Source organism: Amyelois transitella, chromosome 7 (genome assembly GCF_032362555.1).
Source record: "Amyelois transitella isolate CPQ chromosome 7, ilAmyTran1.1, whole genome shotgun sequence".
NCBI classification, from domain to species: domain Eukaryota; kingdom Metazoa; phylum Arthropoda; class Insecta; order Lepidoptera; family Pyralidae; genus Amyelois; species Amyelois transitella.
The window spans coordinates 392,530-414,294 of NC_083510.1; the positions used below are offsets into that span (position 1 = coordinate 392,530).

The following is a 21,765-nucleotide window of genomic DNA, read 5'->3' on the forward strand; positions in this document are numbered from 1 at the left end:
CTGATAAGCCTGGGTCTTGGATGTTTATTTTTTAAGTATTTATTAGAAAATATATAATCGTTGAATTAGTGTCACGTAACATTAGTCACGAACTTACTTCGAGACTAACTAAATCAGTGTAATTTGTTCCGTATATTTATTTATTAGTAAAAAATATTATAATATATATATAATAGAACACTAAGCAAGACTGTGAAATTTGGATGAGTTATTTTTAATTATTATTATTGTTTTTAATTATAAATTTATTCCTTCTGTACTCTCCTTTTTTGTGCCGGAGTAAAGTTAAGTGTTACTCAGTGCGGAAATTGGAATTCTAACAACAGTGTGCATGTTATGTTCCGAGTGAGGTGTCACTGATCTAAATTCACAGCTCAGATTCTAGGATATACAGACTTACTTCTAACTCGCTGTTGCTTAGAGAACTGTTGTGTCTGCTCACTTGGGAATTTTCGTAAATGTGAACGGCTATTGACACGAAATGCACTAAATAACGCGAAAATCATGGCTTGAAGTCGTAACCAGAGATAAAAATATGAGCCAATGGACTTGAAACTGAGTATAAGCAAAGCGTTCATTAGCCTATAATTTGAAATTTTTTAAAATTCGTTTAAGTTAGTTCGTAAAATCAGTGCGCGTGCGCAATCTTTTGTGGCCGCGTCAAGGCAGTCGTCCCTTAACCTCTGCGCAGGTAACACTATATATTAATTGTGCTCGGAAAAAAAATGTGTTAACTAATTCAGCGGTGTTTATCATTCCATTCAACGAACCTCTATACACTGAGCATATCGAAAACCGGACAAAGTGAAAAAAATACTTTGAAAGAGTACCCATACGTGCCCACTTATCTACACTAATATAATAAAGCTGGAGAGTTTGTTTGTTTGAACGCGCTAATCACAGGAACTACTAGTTCAAATTGAAAAATTATTTTTGTGTTGAATAGACCATTTATCGAGGAAGGCTATATAACATCACGCTGCAACTATTAGGAGCGAAGAAATAATGAAAAATGAGAAAAAAACGAGGAAAATTATTCACCCTTGAGGGCTTCAATGATGCCCAAAACTAACTAATGTAACTATTCGGACAGAGTCGCGGACACAGCTAAAAATATATATAAAAGAAAAATTACATGAAAATATGACGTCTTCCGTTCCAAAGACAAGTCTCAACCCCTTACATCTCCGGTAAATCCCCAAACACGATAACGGGCTCCAACCTCGAAGCCCCAAAACAAACAAACCTACAGAACTAACCTCCGCGCCACGCACACGATGTTTACTTTGACAAAGTCGCAACGGCGCTAAATTCGCCCGTCGCCGCCGCAGCATACAACCGTATCGCAATGCCGCAGTGCGCTCAAGTCAATATGTTGCATATTTTATTAGGCATCTCAACTTTACGCCACCCGTATCGGCCTTTACGTATCTGATTGTGGGGGTAGAAGTTTGTTTTCATGCTATTGGATTATTTAAGCGGTACGTGTGGGGCGGATTGCGTTTGTTTCAGATCGATACAATGTTTTGCTATGTGGTTTTTAAAAGAGATATAAATGACGTAGGAGTGGAATCTTAAAACCAAGGAGGTTTCGTGCTAGGCAGACAGCTATAAAATTTGTGAAAACTAATTTGACAGCATGTAAAATATCATGAAAAAGGCTTATAAACTAAATAAGGATGAGTCTTTGAGGTAGAATAAAAATAAATAAATTACAATTCTATCTGAGGTCTGACTGAAACAAGCCTTCGAATCTTTTCTAGACTAATAGTTCTGTCTGCTCCGTAATTTGTAAAGTGATATATGTATGTATGAGTATAAAATATTAATAATTTCATTAAATTTGGCACATTTTTTTCTGACATTGAGTTTCGAGCTGCTACAAAGATATTAAAAAATAATAAAAAATCTATACCCGGCTTAAACTTTTAATATAAAAGCCACGGTGTTCTTTCAAAGTAAAATAAAAATCATGTCCATAAAATGACCACACAGTTAAACTAAAAAAGGGGCTTTTACAAAAATATCGTAAACTAAGCTCACTGTTACTTCCAAAGCACCTATCTACTGGCATTATTTTTTCAACTGTCCCTAAAAGGGTTGAAGAGGGATTATAATATGATTTATATTATATTCGGTACAAAAAGAGGGGCTTTTCGCTGGAAATAATAATCGTTATACTGAGAAAAAGGCATTATAGTTCGTGTTTTTTATAATTTTCCTCATAACAATATTGATAACTGGCAATTGCATTTGGTTTTGCTGAACGAAAAAATAAAAGAAAATCGTGCATAAATTCAAAAACAGAACGCTGAATGGATATAATCTGTAATTTTAAAAGTAAAAAAAAAATCATGGCCTAGTAAATGTCATAATTTTGAAAAAAAAAAGGTTCTCCAATTTTGAAATAAAATTTCGATGGAAGTAAACGATATCATTTACGATAGTTATAATAAAATCACAAATGTTAGATAGAAGTGTACATTACATGTCATTCTTCTAACGTTCTTATGTTTTTCGTTTGTGAATTACCCAAGACTCGTATAAGAGAAAAAAAACTCAACTAAAATTATAAATTCGAAATTGAGTTTGTTTGTTTGTAACCTCTTGACGGGTTATCTACTGAATTAATCTTCTTGAAATATTTATTTATTTATTTATTTAAACTTTATTGCACAAAAAACAAAAATGTACAAAAGGCGGACTTAATGCCGTTTGGCATTCTCTACCGTTAAATATTAAAATATTAATGTTAAATATCCCGTTTATATAATTAAGAGTCTGTAGACGGACATAGGGTAGGTACTATTATCACGATAAAAACTAAAACTCCCGTGGGGTTTTCGAAAAACCTGTATTCTCTTGTAAGTGGCGCTAAATTTGTCGCTTTTTCTAGATGGCGTTAAATTCACGCGGGCGAACCTGTGTTTAAAAGCTATGCATACATACATACGGTCACGTCTATATCCCTTGCGAGGTAGACAGAGCCAGTCCTTAAAAGACCAAATGGCCACGTTCAGCTATTTGGCTTAATTATAGAATTGAGATTCAACTAGTGACAGGTTGCTAGCCCATTGCCTAAAGAAGAATCCCAAGTTTGTAGGTAAGTATATCCCTTAGTCGCCTTTTACGACATCCATCGGAAAGAGATGGAGTGGTCCTATTCTTTTTTGTATTGGTGCCGGGAACACATGTGTGCATTGAAAACAAAAATACTTAATCCCTCCCTGATCTGAACACATTATAAAGTTGAGTTGTTGAGTTGATGGAGTGGTCCTATTCTTTTTTTCATTAGTGCCGGGAACCACACGGCACCACAATAATAAGATGCAAGGTACATAATCCAAGTTGTCACACGAAGTTATTCGAACTTAAATCCGCAACATCTAATAAAACCATTGCTCATAAACTTGATGTAATCCTGTCTTTAATCATCTCGATGCCTGAACAAGCTGAGAGGTAAGTTTGCAAAGCCTCTGTAAGCTCGCCCCCCCCCCCCCCTTTTTATACGTTCACATACTTAGCGACAATTCTATGTGAACCGCGACGAGTGTGAAACAACTTTATAATGTGTTCAGATCAGGGTGGGATTAAGTATTTTTGTTTTCAATGTAGGTACACATGTGTTCCCGGCACCAATACAAAAAAGAATAGGACCACTCCATCTCTTTCCCATGGATGTCGTAAAAGGCGACTAAGGGATAGGCTTACAAACTTGGGATTCTTTTTTAGGCGATGGGCCAGCAACCTGTCACTATTTGAATCTCAATTCCATCATTAAGCTAAATAGCTGAACGTGGCCATTCCGTCTTTTCAAGACTTTGGGCTCTGTCTGTCTGGCTCTGTCTACCCCGCAAGGGGTATAGACGTGACCATATGTATTTATGTATAAATAAGACAGTAAACATTGAGTGTCTGTACATTAAATGACGGCCTCTGTGGAGCAGCGGTAGTGCGCTTGTCTGTTACACTGGAGGTCCCGGGTTCGAATTCCCGCCAGGACGGACGGAGGATGAGAGCTTTCCCTGATTGGCCTGGGTCTTGGATGATTTATCTAAATATTTATTATGAACTATAGTATAGTCAACGATACTTGTGTTACGAGATACTAACTCAAATTAATATCTCGTAACACAAGTTTCATATTTCCTTTGAGGCTAACTCAATCTGCGTAATTTGTCCCGTATACATTAGTTCTATCATAATGGAACATTATACACTAGACAAATTACACAGGTTGAGTCAGTATCTTATATTTATTAAATTTTTTTATTAAATATTTTCTCAAAACACTGATAAAGGGCATTTAAACAAAATGACCAATATTTTTTTTAAATTTTTGTCCCTCCCTCTGGCTACTTTGAAACTTTACTTAATTAGGAGCGTTGTCAAAACTTTGTTTCGTCAAAATCGGTTAAGGGAAAAATAAGTTACGGCCAATTGAACTGTCTATTTTCACGATAAACTCGAAAAAACAGGACGATTTTCCACACAGTTTTCAACAAAAGATGGCGGGATTGAGAAAGGCTTTAGCATATAACAAGTTTTGACTTTCTGGAAACTGACGATATGCAAACTTACATACATATAATCACATTTATAACCCTTGCGAGGTAGACGGAACCAACAGTTTTGGAAATACTTATCCACGATCAATCATAAAATGGCTATCGCCTAAGAGAAATATTAAGATGTTATTAATTGAAACATTTGTAAATGTAGCGATTAATATAGGCTATAAGGATTGTGATGTTTTTTTTAATGGCTTTTAAGCCTGATCAGATTACAATATCAGAACGTTCCCATACCTAAGAAGTCACAGGCAACAATAAGCTTTTAATAGGTAAAGATTATTTGCTATTTTTTCATTGTTAGGTATCACTTTCTTACATTTATTTTCACTTAAGGCTATCAATTTTTCACACGTGTCAATTTAATCGATCCATCTAGGTTTTTGCGCCGACGCTTTTTAGCTCAAATGCTGTGACGTGAGCCATTTTTAGAAACCTAAGCTTTAGTTAAGACATGTCGACCGCTAATATTAAAGTTAATTTTAATCTTTTTAAAGCGTAATTCTGAGCGTATTCTCCGTTTTTCTCGTTTTACCTTCTTTAAAGTTCTTAAAATAGATATTTCGGCAATCCTAATGATATATGATCTATCAGTTAGCATTGCTGAAAAAACGATAGGTTTTCTATCGATAGTGGACTATCGATTTGCAGCACTACTGTCAGTATAACAAGTAAAAGGACATACATACATATAATTACGCCTATATCCCTAGCGGGGAAGACAGAGCCAACAGTCTTGAAAATATTGAAAAACCTCGTTAAGCATTACGCTTTAAATAGCGACGGGTTGCTAGTCAATCTTAAAAGCTTACTAAAAGAGTCTTAAGTTTATGAACCCTTAGTCGTCTTTACAAGTTATCCTATTCTTTTTTCTATTGATGCCGGGAAACACATGGGTATTCTTTTAGAAATTTTATAAATGTGTATGATTACATATGTATGTCGGTATACGTCTGCGTTCTGCAACCAAATATACGAAAATTGCGCCATCAAATGTCTCCGAACTAATTCAATAAATCTAAATCTTCTATCTCAACGATAGAAACACAATCAGAAACTAAGGGAGCGCCAGTTCTAATGAACTTGTCCTCATAAATCTGCGATTTGGACAATAAGGGCCGACCATTAACAGCCTGTGAAGCCATGATTAAGTAACGTCATAACTCATTGCAGTTCCGGGTGGTCGGAAAGTGGCGTTGGTAAGAGATCGAGAATTAATTAAGCCTTACTACATACATACATAAAATCACGCCTCTTTCCCGGAGGGGTAGGCAGAGACTACCTCTTTCCACTTGCCACGATCTCTGCATATTTCCTTCGCTTCATCCACATTCATAACTCTCTTCATGCAAGCTCGGCGGTTTCAGGTACTTTTGACCTGACCCTTTACCAGGACGTCCTTAATTTTAAGCCTTACTGTTTAATATAATTTGTATTATGCAACCTCTTTCCTGTTTTCTTCAGAATGTGTCCTAATTGGCCAGTTACAAAAAAAGAAAAAAAAATTTTTTCCGTGTGCATTTCATTCTTTTTTACAATGTTATAACTAGTACATATCAAATTGTTTCAAAACTATTGTATCAATAAGTTCAGCGGTTTATTACAGTGCATATTTAAAGTTAAACGAAAGTGCAGTTTTACTTCATCCCAAGAGCATCCCCAGTTTATTTCCATATCTAAGTTTTACTTTTTATAGAGTGCTTTACCAACTACAACACTTACAGTCTTTTTGATACTGTTGGCTCTGTCTAGCCTGTACGAGACAAAGACGTGATAATGTGTATGTATGTTTAAATCAAAAACAAGTCCATAAATTAAATTTTAATATGAATTTCATGATTGAATAGTTTTTGACTGATTGACTGATTGTATCAATTGTTTTTGTGAAATGAGTGATTTGAAAATATTATACGAGCAAATTCGTTGGCAAAAACTAATAATTATTTACTCAAATTTAGGAGCTAACTCTTGTCGGTGGACTTAATTGGAGCGTACTTCATTTATCTTTTTCCTCTGTTATTTTTTTTTTATTTGTGTAAAAAGAATAGGACCCCTCCGTCTCTTTCCCATGGATGTCGTAGAAAACGACTAAGAGATAGGCTAATAAACTTGTGATTCTTCTTGTAGGCTTGCAACCTGTCACTATTTGAATCTCAATTCCATATAGCTGAACGTCGCCTTCCGATTTTTTCAACACTGTCCGCTCTGTCTACCCCGCAAAGGGTATAGACGTAATACGTATAACGTACGTGTATATATTTTTTTATTTCTTGGTACGTAGTATGTTGCTTACTGGCAACATTTTACAAAATTGGCCCCAGTACATCATAAAGCCTAGTAATATAATGAGGTAACTACACAATACTGTGCCATACAGCGATACTAAATTAAATTTCAGTTATCAGGCAACATTGCAATTTCGGCTGATTTTAAAGCCAAAATGAATTTCAATTTCCAACAATATCCCGATACTGAAATTGAACTAATAGTAATTTTTCGTGATTAATTTATGATCGTTTTATTAACTACTTGCTTTGGTACACAAAAACGAATTCAACTATATGAATTTATTATTCATGTTATACGAATGTTAATACTTGTAAATATGTACGAGTTGAAAATTGAAATTGTTGAGTAATATAATAGGGTTGTACAAGAATGTGTTTTACAAGCACATTATTTTTGTTTTTTAATTTAAACTGTATAGCAAGTAAAATGTATTACACAAATGGACTTAATGCCGCAACGCATTATCTGCCAGCTATCTTCCACTAAAAGAAGAATTAGCCTTTCCCTAAGTTGCCTTTTACGACATCCATGGGAAAGACAAAGAGTGGTCCTATATAATTTATAAATATAGTTTCGGGAACCACTCATGTACATTCATATTAAATTCCACATAATACATTTCTATCGCATTAAAATGTTTATTATTTTAATAATTTTACCAAGAACCACTTAGCAATATATATGTATAAAAATATACATACATACATACATAAAATCCCCGGAGGAGTACGCAGAGACTACCTCTTTCCACTTGCCACGATCTCTGCATACTTCCATCGCTTCATCCACATTCATAACTCTTCATGCAAGCTCGGCGGTTTCGGGTACTTTTGACCTGACCCTTTAACAGGACGTCCTTAATTTGATCAAGATACGTTCGTCTAGGTCTTCCCACTCCGACCTTTCCCTCCTCACTCTCCTTGTATATCTGCTAAGTCAACTTGCTTTCATTCATCCTCTCCACAAAAAAAAAAATATGATGTAAAAATAGGTATCCCAGAGAACTCACGGTAAAGCATACCTACTTGATCGCAGTCCCTGGGGGACGGTCAGTATTTTATTCCTCTCGTCTGCCAAATTGTTTTTCAATGATGCCCTTGCTCTTAGCCGAACCTAATAACTTTTTGCGAGTTATTTTTATGGCAAAAGGAGTTATTTTTATTGGCCGCCGTAAACTTTGACTCGCGTGTGCTTGAGTTTTTTATTGCGCGATTGTCAAAAATAATAGTTATTTTCATTGAGTTTTAGGCGAGTGCGATTTTTGAATCGAGTTTTTTTATTTCCATTTCGTAATTCTGATAATTTAAATAATAATTATTGTAGTTCCTTGCACTTTAAAATAGAAAGAATCTATATTACTTTTCCATGAATATAGTAAAATACGACTAAAGACGAATCTATAATACTTTTCCATGAATATAGTAAAAGACGACTAAGGGAAAGTTTAATAAACATGGGACACTTCATATAGGCGAGACGACTAAGAGAAAGTTTAATAAACATGGGATACTTCATATAGGCGATGGGCTAGCGACCTGTCGTTATTAAAAAAATTCAACAGTACAAAATGTAGGCAGTAACACACCATTATAAACGGCAAATCGAGCACTTTTCGATACCCTCCTACTTCCCATAAAGGAATGTAATGCCCCATTTACTTTATTTCCCGCAGCCACATACATACATACATAAAATCACGCCTCTTTCCCGGAGGGGTAGGCAGAGACTACCTCTTTCCACTTGCCACGATCTCTGCATATTTCCTTCCCCGCAGCCACTCTTCTATCTATATCTCATACATACGAGTACATATGATCACGTATATATATTTAGTTATTTAGCTTCGTGATAGAATTGAGATTCAAATAGTGACAGGTTGCTAGCCCGTCGCCTAAAAGTGGAATTCCAAGTTTATAAGCCTATCCCTTAGTCGCTTTTTACGACATCCATGGGAATTAGATGGACTGTTCCTATTTTTTTTTATTGGTGTCGGGAACCACACGGCACTAACAGAATCATTGCAAGTTTATTTCTTGTGTTTATCATTCTCGATGTTTTCTGTGTACATAAATTAGTAGTTAACAAATAACAATAATGTAACCTACATTACAGAAACGTAACTTTTAGAGGTGGACCAAATGTACTACGGGTATTTCGTAGAACTGCTACGAATCGGAGCTACGCTGCATTACTCGTAGCACTGCTACAATTTAACACAGTGCACACGAGATGGGTACTATAAATTTTAATAAACCTTATGCTTGTAATCTGACAGTATTTGATACTCAATTCCGTCTTAAGCCAAACAGCTGAACGTGGCCTATCAATATTTACAATGACTCCGGTCCGGTGAAAATGCTGCAGTGTAGTTTGTTCCGCCGCTTCTTCTACACATGCGCTTTAGAAGCGGTAGCAGTTATAATTAGATTTAAGTGATGTGACGTCAATAAGTGATACCTCGTATCCAATTTTGAAAATAAATCTTTTCTATTCTATTCTACTGTTGTCTGTCTACCCTGCAAAAGGTACAGATGTGATTTACACATAAAAATATGGATATAATAAGACTATCACTATAATCGTTAGGTTTGTACCATTTTAATTATAAATATTTGATTTACTGTTATTTAAAAAAAAAATATTACTCCTTTTATCCTGCTAAGTAAGTAAGTTACATCAAAATGCATAAGTAGAAAATGTTGGAGTGTAGCGAAAGCTCCTGTAATTCAAGCTTTGCACCATATATTGTGTGGAGTTCCGCATACTAATTAACTTATTCATGGAAACGTTAATATCACTGACTCTAACATTATTTCTTTGTTCATTTATGATTGTTAGTGTCCCGTTTCCGTCTTCTTTTGGGGCCCTGGGTCCTATTGCGAACACGGTCCAACAAGTTGTATGCCACGGTTATAAATGACCGTCTGATTACTAATGATCATGATTATGTATTAAGCGGGGTCTCTTTCATTCGACTAATTCTTTTTGTCTTATTTTAGTTTGGCATAACGAGTCACGCATACTATTTTTTGTCATAATAGTTTTTTGGCATAATTGGTTTTGGCATACTATTTTAATGGACATAAATATAGTTAAGACTAATTTATTTCTTGCGCGGAGCAGATGTAGTGTAAAGTGCTATAAGGCGAGTATTTCTTAGGTTAGGTTAGGTTATGCTAATAGAAAAATATGCTTAAAGAAATATGCCAAAAAGTTATGCCAAATAATATTATGCGTAACAATTATTAGGCTAAACAAAGGTATGCCATGTAAAATTATGACACAAAATTTTATGCTAAAAAATAGAGAACCGTATTAAGCAAGTCAGGCTTTTTCAAGTGACTCTGACCTCCGAAACCTTTATGAACTCATAATGGGTCATGGTTACACGCCTAGTTACCTGTAGGTGCAGGTTTCTTCACAATCACCGTAAGAGTATTTGGTTAACAATTGAACTAATGTACATTACTTATCCCGAAACAGTACGATTTGAACCTTAGCCTCATGATTATTAGTCGAGTTATCGTAAGAGTCGAGATTCACCAAACTTATAAATTAAACGAGTTTGACTCTAATTAAGTTTAAATTTGTGAATATATATATATAGTAACGTCTATATCACTTGCGGGGTAGACAGAGCTAACAGTCTTGAAAATACTAATAGGTCACGTTCAGCTTTATGGCTTGATGATAGAATTGAGATTCAAATACTAACAGGTTGCTAGCCCATCGCCTAAAAGAAGAAAGTTTATAAATTTGTTAAATTTTGCTATTATTTCAGAACATTATTGCATTGGCCCGGGGGAGCCATTATACAATTGCAAATTGCACATTCGCTAAGCATATTACCGGTTTCCAATACACGCATTAAAATTTGATCAACTTTAGGTGAATTAGTGAATTGGCTGAATTAAAAGAAAGACTCTTTTTATTTTAATAAATAATATCTTATACATAAAATTGTCGTGTCACAATCCGAAACGGCTTGACCGATACTCATGAAATTTTGTGAGCATATTGAGTAGGTCTGAGAATCGGCCAGCATCTATTTTTCATACCCCTTAGTGATAAGGGTTACAAAAATAAAACTTAATGCTACACAGCCGTGTGGTTCCCGGGACCAATAGAAAACAGAATAGGAAGATTTTTATTCTTACATACACACATATTTATATATTCTATTATATTTCCTGGTAACCCTCATATAAAAGGTTAATCAAAATATATCACCTTGGCATATGATGGTGATGATTTGAATGACGCTGATGGCGAAACTCTTGCAGGGTCCTCGTCTCCCGAACATCTTCATCACCAGTTGTTGTCATCTATCAGTATTTTCAAGACTGTTGGCTCAGTCTACCCCGCAAGGGATATAGACGTGATTATAATATACGTATGTATGCTACACAGCCGACGCCAGGATATAACTATAAGTATGTTAGTTTTTACGCCACAATAATACTAAAAGCTTCATCTGATTAGATTTCCACTAATGTTACGCCATTTTATTTGAACAATTACGCGAGCAGCCCCTAACCATCCATCTGCGAGAGAACTGTCATATTCCGCCCCTACAGCAATTTAGTGGAGGGGATGTGAGAAGGGGGGAGGGGTAACGACTACAGAGTCTTACACGTAAAATGTTGAGGATACAGAAGTTTAAGCTAATCTATACTTATATTATAAAGCTGAAGAGTTTGTTTGTTTGAACGCGCTAATCTCAGGAACTACTGGTTCGAATTACAAAATTCTTTTTGCGTTGAATAGATCATTTATCGAGGAAGGCTTTAGGCTATATAACATAACATTACAAAAAGAAGCAAAGAAATAATGGAAAATGCGAAAAAAACGGGGAAAATTATTCATTCTTGAGGGCTTCAATGATGCCCAAAATAACTATTCCACGCTGACGAAGTCGCGGGCACAGCTAGTACCTTATAAACTTGGGGTTCTTCATTTAGGCGATTGGCTAGCAACCTGTCACTATTTGAATCTCAGTTCTATCATTAAGCCTGTCTAAAACAAAGATAATAAACAATAGATTACATTTTATTTTTGTTGTTTATATTATCATCATGTTTTATTTATTTCAATACTTTAAATACATCAAAATCAGCTAATTACCAGCAGCAATAGAATCTCCTAAAATAATAAATAAATAAATAATAAATAAATCGCCTAAAATAAGAACCCCAAGTTTGTAAGCCTATCTCTTAGTCAGCTTTTACGACATCCATTTAAAGAGAAGGAGTGGTCCTATTCTTTTTTTTATTGGTGCCACGAACCACACGGCACAACACCTATTAATTTTTTAGTCAGATACACTTCTGCGCCATCCATTCTTACGCTTGCAATGTAACAATTAACTTATTCATGGAACGAGGCACCAAATTATTTATTTTATTTTACGACTCCTATTATCTCGAGGCGAGTCGTAAATAGAAGAGTACCTTACAATTTTCGAGTAATTGAAAGGGTTATTTTGGCTAATTTGTTACTTCTGAATTATAACTCTGAAGATATTTCGTTTAAATAAGTATTAGCTAGCTTTTGGGCTGGTTTATTGCTGATCTTGGCTCAAATGTACAGTTTATTAGGGTAATAAGATTTTCTGAAGTTTATATTAATATTTTTTCTGTTTGTTTGAGGGAAAATAGTGAAAATTAAAAAAGGTCAGCTAACAAAAATTCGTTATCTACAAAGTATTGAAAAAAACAAACAAAAAAGATTTAAATAAAAGCAAAAAACAGAACTTCTCCCACATTTATTTATTTATTTTGACTTGTGACTGCGCCATGAGGTCACATAGGAAACTTGTAGTTACCCATATTGGATCAAACACATCCAGTTGCCCAAATGTCCAGATTTCCCCATGATTTCTTTGTCCACCATAAGAGTATAAGTTATAACAATTTAATTATATTACTCAGCAAATAGTTATTGGTACAAAACCGCGATAGAATTCGAAGCTAAGCATTCCGATCTTTTAATCAGATATCTTAACCTTTCGACTGCCCACTCCCTGTGCATTTACGTCCGTGCCACATATTTCTTCCAAAACTCATACATACATATGGTCACGTCTATATCCCCTGCGGGGTAGACAGAGCCAACAGTCTTGAGGAGATTGAATGGCCACGTTCAGCTATTTGGCTTAATGATAGAATTGAGATTCAAATAGTGACAGGTTGCTATCGCCTAAAAAAGAATCACAAGTTTGTAAGCCTATCCCTTAGTCGCCTTTTACGACATCCATGGGAAAGAGATGAAGTGGTCCTATTCTTTTTTTGTATTGATGCCGGGAACAACACGGCAACTTTTTTTTTTCCATAACTCACTCTCCATTATTTTATTTAAGGAAACAAACAAAGTGCCCTAAAACAAGATGCACGATATTTCATATTCAAAATTCAGAGGGTAAAGGAACAGGCAGAAGATTAATGAGAGAAGGCTGCGAGGCGCCCGGGGATTTCCCCAGGGAGCCCGATTGATTCCCGTGTCAGGCTTAACGATGTAGGCTGCGATAGTTTAATCATGTATCGCTTATTTTTGCTTTAAAAAATGTCTGAAATAAATCTTATTCTTGAATTATTTGGTCACAGGAGTATAAAAGACTTTGTCAATCAATTTATCAATACAAAGACTTAAAAATTTTGGAAACCTATTAAAGGAAATGCGATAGAATGTGACATCAAATTATGTCAGTAACGCTTTTATGGCTTGTTAGAATACCTATAGTTAGTTATCCGAGGTCATACATAGCTCAAGGGTAAGTTTGTGAATGGGTTACACATAATACTGTATGTGTATTGCTAATAATTAATACCATTTACATACTCGTAATCTCACTTAATTACCCTCTCTCTCTCTAAACTCTCTTATCTCTACGTGTTCCCGGTTACTCTCTCCACAGTAGAGTTTCAGGGCCCGCGGTCCGCCTTCCGACTTTTCTCTCTCCACTTGGTACTTGTTCCTTGTTCCAGCCATGATTTTTGCAACTTCCAGCCATGATCTTTTCGCCCTGAACCTACCTGAGCCCAGCGGTAGCAGGATTTCCAGACGTGTGGTTCCCGGCACCAAGGCGAGAGAGAGGCGACTAAGGGACATGCTTATAAACTTGGGATTCTTCTTTTAGGCGATAGGCTATCGGTATTATCAAGACTATTGGCTCTGTCTACCCCGCAAGGGATATAGAAGTGACTATATGTATGTATGTATTGCCCGGAGTCTTACCCTAAGTAGTCTGCCGTTGCTGTAACACCTAGTTTAAAAAACAAAAGTGTCAAAGACAAGACCAATCTAACAATACTTTAACTAAATAACAATTCAACTTAATAATATTACGTAGTTACACAAAAGATACGCGTATAAAACATAACCTTTTCTACCAGTCGGTTAAAGATTAAACATATTTAAAGCTACGCGCGATAATCAGATCGCGAGCTCTCAATTGCTATTAATCTTCGGAAATGGATAAAATGCTCCACAGCGCGATTTCCCGAGAGGCGCTAGTCGTCAAAGGGTTGCACCCGATCGTTACCCGGGCTTCACACGGTGCATTTTGTGCTTGATTGAGTTTATCTGGCTATTGTGATGATTGCAGGTTTGAAATATATATTTGAATTTTTGTTCTCTGTGATAAATTTCTTTGAAAAATGTTGGGTGAATATTGAATGTGTTATAAATAAATATGTACGGGACAAATTACACAGATTGTGTTAGCTTAGAAGTAAGTTTTAAACTTGTGTTATGAGATACTAACTCAACGATACTATATTTCATCTATACATATAATAAAACAGTAAAAATATTTTGTCAGTAGATTCAAATCGAAATTTAAGGCGGAAGTCGCGGGCAACAGCTAGTAATAGATAAACATCCAAGACCCAGGCCAATCAGAGAAAGTTCGTTTCTCATCATGCCCTTTGCCAGGATTTGAACCCGGGACCTCCAGTGTCACAGACAAGCGCACTACCGCTGCGCCACAGAGGCCGTCAATATCTCTCACTCGGTCCAGTTTTCGGCGTCCTCTGATATCAGTCTACTGAATTGTTCTGAATGATAAAAACGAACTTACCTTGTAGGTGCCGAGATGTTCGACGACGCACGGTAGACTGGCATCTCTGCCCAGCGCGACCGTCACGTTGGGAATTGGCTCCGCGAACCGGGGCTCTTCAGTCAGAACTGGAATCGGAACAGACATACATATAGTCTCGTCTATATCCCTTGTGGGGTAGACAGAGCCAACAGCCTTGAAAAGACTGTGAGGCTGCGTTCAGCTGTATGGCTTTATGGTGGAATTGAGATTCAAATAGTGACAGGTTGCTAGCCCATCGCCTAAAAAAGAATGCCATGTTTGTAAGCCTATCCCTTAGTCGCATTTTACGACATCCATGGGAAAGAGATGGAGTGGTCCTTTTCTTTCTTGTATTAGTGCCGGGAACCACACGGCACGGCACGGTTTTTAAAGACATACATACATATAGTCTCGTCTATATCCCTTGCGGGGTAGATAGAGCCAACAACAGCCTTGTATAAACTGTGAGGCTGCGTTTAGCTGTATGGCTTTATGGTGGAATTGAGATTCAAATAGTGACAGGGTGCTAGTTCATCGCCCACAACAGGTATCCTAATTTTATAAGCCTAGCCCTTAGTCGTCTTTTACGACATCTTTGCATGTCACTATCTGAATCTCAATTCCATCATTTAATCCAGCTGAACGTGACTCTTCAATCTGTTAAGGACTGTAGATCTGTTCTAACTATTCAGTCAGTAATAAATATCCGTTGCCTAAGAAACTAGGGTCCACTAACGTAACTTAAGTTGTTTGAAGAAGGTTCGGACTTTATACAGATCATTATCTGACTTCCGTGAACCAAAAACTAGATAAGAACGAAAGTCTAGGTGTTTATTCTAGTTGAATTATCTATGTTTAGTTTATATTTTAATGGAGACGTCAATTCAAAAAAAAATTATTTCATTTTAAATATTAAAATGAAATAGTTTTATTATTTCTCAATGCTAGCTCAATTTTGCCCGCATCGGGTATCTGACGAAGATTGAATTAAAATCAGGTTTGATATAATTTATAATTTAATGTCGATCAGCGAGTATCGAAATATGATCGGTAATAACCCGAAATAAAATAACTTTCTTACAAAATTAATGTCAAGATCAAGGTTAAGTTCAATATTATTTGAAATTTATTCAAATTATATTCACAATTCATTGTCACAGGATATCGTAACGATTCATCAAAGAAAGACGTCGAACGGCTGAATTTGATATTTGATTTAAAAGAGTTTTCCTTTTTTTTGTAGATTTTATGTAGTAAAAAGATACATATATATGGTAGACAGAGCCAACAGTCTTGAAAAGCCCGAAGTGCCACGTTCAGCTTTTTGGTCCAATGATAGAATTGAGATTTAAATATTGACAGGTTGCCAGCCCATCGCCTAAAAAAAAGAATCCCAAGTTTGTAATCCCTTAGTCGCCCTTCACGACATCCATGAGAAAGAGATTTAGTGGTCCTATTCTTTTTTGTATTGGTGCAGGAAACGACACGGCACATAGTAAAAAAATTCTTACAAAAAACATTACTTTTACTCGTAAAGGTTAACTGTAAATGTAATGGTTGTTTTGTTGCGTTGAAATGTTAGTTACGATTTGAAAAAGGAGTTTTTCTTGTTATTTTTTTTTCAGCTATACTAACTACGAGCCTGCTTGCTTGTGTTTTTAACATCTGAATTTGAATTTTTGTATATTATTTTAATCTGGGTACACGGGAGCGCCTCCACCAAGATGGTCAAGCGGAGCGAAACTTTTTTTTGTAAGATTTCGCTTATTACGCAAAATAAAAATTGTATACTTGCCTAACTTAATACTAAAAGTTTTATCTATCTGTCAACTATTGAGTCAACATATGATATTACAGATAGGCCTTAAAATTAAGTGCTGCCTCAATTATCTTTTAAGGTCAGCAAATGTTGCCAGGATTTCGAAACATTTTGTGGGAATTAAATTTCAACATTGTTTCCATCATTACGCTTAAATTAGTATTCAGTGGGAATCTCTTAATCGTTCCGCGGGAGGTTTTGAATGAAACTCTGTCGGTATAATGAGGACGTTATTTATTGTATTGGACATACATATGTATGTCAATTCCCGAGGATGTCGTAAACAGAGACTAAGGCGTAGGCTTAACTAGGGGTTCTTCTTTGAGGCGATGGGCTAGCAACCTGTAACTATTTGAACCTCATTTCTCTAACAAAGCCAAACACCTGAACGTGGCCTATCAGTCTTTTCAAGACTGTAGGCTCTGTCTACCCCACAAGGGATATAGACGTGATTATATGTAAGTATTGGACATATTAAGCCAAAATATACTCGTATAATTGTATAATGATTCCAATAGTGAAATAATTAATTAGAACTCTTGTGTATAAATAAATGACATTAATTGTATTTCAATTCTGAGACACAATGTAAAAAATACTTTATTTTAGGTAAAAGTCGGGGGAATCATCTAGCATAAATGGTAAATGAAAATCTATCTCCCTGTCTTTCCATTCATCTTTGCTATCTCTAAGTCTATTTAATAAGAGCTGAAATGTGACAAAAAGTGATAACATTATTTATCCCTTTAACGTAGTATCCCTTAGTCGATACGACGTCATCCCTCGCGGTATCCAGACAAAAATGAAGTCGATAAATCATAAAATCATGACCCACAAAGCTGAAAACCATCCCATTGTAAATGTATAAAAAAAATTAACCCTCAAATTTAGGGCCTAAAAATCCCGAAGTTTTACACCCGACAAACTTAGCTAATAAACATGGTTTCGCCTGTCATTCTCCAGCCGCGCCGTTGATTAAAAATGTCACTCCGCATTGTTATTTTCCTCAGAACTCTTGTTTACTTTATGCTCGAGTTAAGCGATTAACTTTGGTAAGATCCGCTATTAAAATACTTGCGGTCACAAGTTGGAGTTTGAATGTGAGCGTTAAATTGTAAGTGTTAAGAGTTGTTTTTGAACAAATAAATTTATATCTTGTTCACAGTGTGATTAGAGTTTTTATAATTAGTAGATTCCGGTCTTCTGTCGATGATAGGCTGGTCATTAAAAGAGTTAAGAATTGATAAATGTACACATTTATCTTATAAGTTAACATCATCAAAAACACACACACACACATCGTTTTTTTCTGAAGTGGCAGGCAGAGGCTACATTCTTCATTACGACACGACTACTACATACATCTTTTGCTACATTCACATTTATCAATCTTTGACCCGACTTTTCACTAGAAATTTGACCAAAATACATTTGTCTTGGCTTTGTTTTTGATTGTTTAAAATATTGTTATATAGTGCCGTTTGGTTACCTGCATCAATACAAAACAGAATAGAACTACTTCATCACTTTCCCATGGATGTCGTAAAAGGCAATTAAGGCAAGACTCATAAACTTGCGATTCGTTTTTTAGGCGTTAGGTTAGAAACCTGTCATTACTTTGATCTCAATTCCATCATGAAACCGACGAGCTGAACGTGGCCTATTGATCTTCTCAAGACTGTTGCCTCTGTTTACCCCTAAATGTATATAGACGTAACTATATTGCATGTATCATCATATCGGGCACTGACTGTTCAACACACAATCCAAACTACTAGGTGTAGAAATTTGGGATTGGGGATAGAATTTTGAAATTCTCACGGGAAAAATTAGGACAGAGGCGCGGGCGTTATCCTGTATAATATATTCACAGAGAAAAAATATATACCTATATAATTCTGCAAAAGATAACATGTTTTATGATTGAGTTTCAAAACATAATATCCTGTTGCCGAGCACTTCTTTGAGGAATGATTACTTTCAGAATGAATTTGGAGACCGATTGTAATCTGCCTACAAAGAATATTATCTTTTATTGTGATGTGAATGAAGTAAATACGGAAAATATATTGAAATGAACGTTCAGTGTCGGGAAGATCCTTTTGTATGAATGTACTTTGTAATTGTGTGGTTCCCGGCACCAACAGAAAAAAGAATAGGACCACTCCATCTCTCTCCCATGGATGTCGTTAAAGGCGACTAAGGGGTAGGCTTTTAAACTTGGGATTCTTCTTTTAGGCGATGGGCTAGCAACCTGTCACTATTTGAACCTAAATTCTATCATTAACCCAAACAGCTGAACGTGGCCTATCAGTATTTTCAAGACTGTTGGCTCTGTCTACCCCGCAAGTGATATAGACGTGATTATATGTGAATATATATATATATATATGTACTTTGTAATTCACGTAACTAAAAACAGAATGTAATATTTTCTGTTCATTTTGGTTCATAACTAGAAAATATTTAAAGGTTACTGAAAAAATCTGAACATAGTATAAGGAATTGATATAATATTACAAAGGAAATAAGTGCCGTATGGTTCCCAGCACCAATAGAAAAAAAGAATAGGACCACTCCATCTCTCTCCCATGGATGTCGTAAAAGGCGTGGGAAATATATGGTGAGGCATTATTCTTTTTTATATTGGTGCTATTGAGTAAAATTAACAAATTACTCTATTTAAAATTTAGTATCGAACGAGCTATGAAAAAATATTTGGTATCATGTTTGGAGCATTAAGTGAAATATAAAAAAAAACACAGTCACTTTAAAAAGAATTAAAACAAAAATCGGGAACTCATTTTAAACATTTTCACATTTTTACAAGATATTTAAAATGAAAGTAAAAAAAAATCGATGAAAAAAATTTGACAACGTCATCATAGTACGACAACAACAAATTAATGTAATGTTTTAACCCCATAACACCCGCCTGTTTACAGGTGCACCCGGTCGCGTAATGTTTTAACAGCGGTTGTTTAACCCCGCCGCGGTCGGGAGAACGTTTGTACACGGCACGATATCCCGATCAAGATTATGAAGGTTAAGCGCGAGATCTTACTGAATGTAAACATCATTTTATCACAACATTACAAGGATTTGTTTCGAACATAAATACATACATATTATCACGTCCGTCACGTCGTTGCGGGGTATACAGAGCCAACAGTTTTAAAAAGACTGATAGGCCACGTTTAGCTGTTTGGTTTAATGATAAAAGTGACAGGTTGCTAGTCTATCGCCTAAAAGAAGAATCCCAAGTTTATAAGCCTATCCCTTAGTCGCCTTTTACGACATCCATGGGAGAGAGATGGACTGGTCCTATTATTTTTCTATTAGTGCCATGAAACACACAGCACCATATTTATACTCGTATATCAAGATTTACCGATAACCAATTCAAACACTCTATAAGCTAGAACTTAATTAATGAACTTTCAGAATATTGTCTTGATTAAGATTCGCACCCTTTGTGGAGGTTTTATTTGAAAAGTTCCGTATAATTTGAGGAGTTATAAACCTTGATTGTCTCGTAGACTACATTCAGATATCGTTTTGAAGCTGTTCATATTTTGAGTTCATATTTACAATCGAAAATCAAGTCTTTAACGTTAAAAGAATCAAGTGTGTTACAGAAGTTACAAGGTAAATTTGATATTTTTTGTGTGTGTATGAGTATAAATATTATAGGTACCAAATAGTGTATATACGGTAAGTGTTTTTTTAGCAGATATACAAGGTGAGTGTGGAGGGAAAGGTCGGAGTGGGAAGGCCTAGACGAACGTATCTTGATCAAATTAAGGACGTCCTGGTAAAGGGTCAGATCAAAAGTACCCGAAACCGCCGAGCTTGCATGAAGAGAGTTATGAATGTGTATGAAGCGAAGAAAGTATGCAGAGATGGTGGCAAGTGGAAAGAAGTAGTTTCTGCCTACCCCTCCGGGAAAGCGGCGTGATTTTATGTATGTATGTTTATTTTTTATAATTTTCAAGTTCATTTAGCAGCTCTCTCTCTCACCTTAACTCGATCTCTCTCTCTTTCTCTATCTGTAATCTCTTTGCGTGTTCCCATTTGGGCGTAGGATCTGATTAGGGTTATTTTTCGTTACAATTTTTTATTACTTATATAATTTTATATCTTCAGCATAAAAGTTTCGTGTGGTTCCCGGCACCAATAGAAAAAGAATAGGACCACTCCATCTATTTCCCAAGGATGTCGTAAAAGGCGACTATGGGATAGGCTTATAAACTTGAGATTCTTCTTTTAGGCGACGGCCTAGCAACCTGTCACTTTATATGAATCTCAATTCTATCATTAAGCCAAACAGCTGAACGTGGCCTATTAGTATTTTTCAAGACTGTTGGCTCCGTCCACCCCGCAAGGGATATAGACGTGATTATATGTGTGTATTTAAGAATAAAATTCTAGTATACTTCCTGGTAACCCTAATATAAAAGTTTTATCAAAGTATATCACCTTGGCATATGATGGTGATGATTTGAATGACGCTGATGGCGAAACTCTTGCAGGGTCCTCGTCTCCCGAACATCTTCATCACCAGTTGTTGTCATCTAAATACTGGCTCATGTGGTATCTGAAACAAGGAATATTATTCTAATTATTTTTCAACCGAGCTTGTATGAAGAGAGTTATGAATGTGGATGAAGCGAAGGAAGTATGCAGAGATTGTGGCAAGTGGAAAGAGGTAGTCTCTGCCTACCCCTCCGGGAAAGAGGCGTGATTTTATGTATGTATGTAATTTTTCAACCGTGAACGTAGAACAAAGGATTATCTACTAATCACTACTTTACCTGAAAGACTGAAAGACCTTGTTCAGTCATACGGGTTGATGTTAGAATCATTCAAATAATGACACGTTGCTAGCTTATCGCCTAAAAGTTAAATTATAAGTTTATTAGCGTTTCCCTTAGTTGCCTTTTACGACATCCGTGGAAAAGATATGGAGTAATCCTATTGAACATACATACATACATATGGTCACGTCT

At 35.8% G+C, this 21,765-nt stretch overlaps 1 protein-coding gene across 1 annotated transcript in view; it reads right to left on the reverse strand.

Moving 5' to 3' along the window:
• LOC106143519 (lachesin) overlaps nucleotides 1-21,308 on the reverse strand; it is a 52,835-nt gene extending 31,527 nt beyond the window's left edge. The window contains exons 1-2 of the mRNA XM_060945084.1: nucleotides 21,236-21,308; nucleotides 14,938-15,044 (exon numbers count right to left, since the gene is read on the reverse strand). Of these exons, the coding sequence (XP_060801067.1) occupies nucleotides 14,938-15,044; nucleotides 21,236-21,308 (180 nt within the window). The remainder of the gene's footprint in view (nucleotides 1-14,937; nucleotides 15,045-21,235) is intronic.
• Between the last annotated feature and the right edge of the window lie 457 nt (nucleotides 21,309-21,765).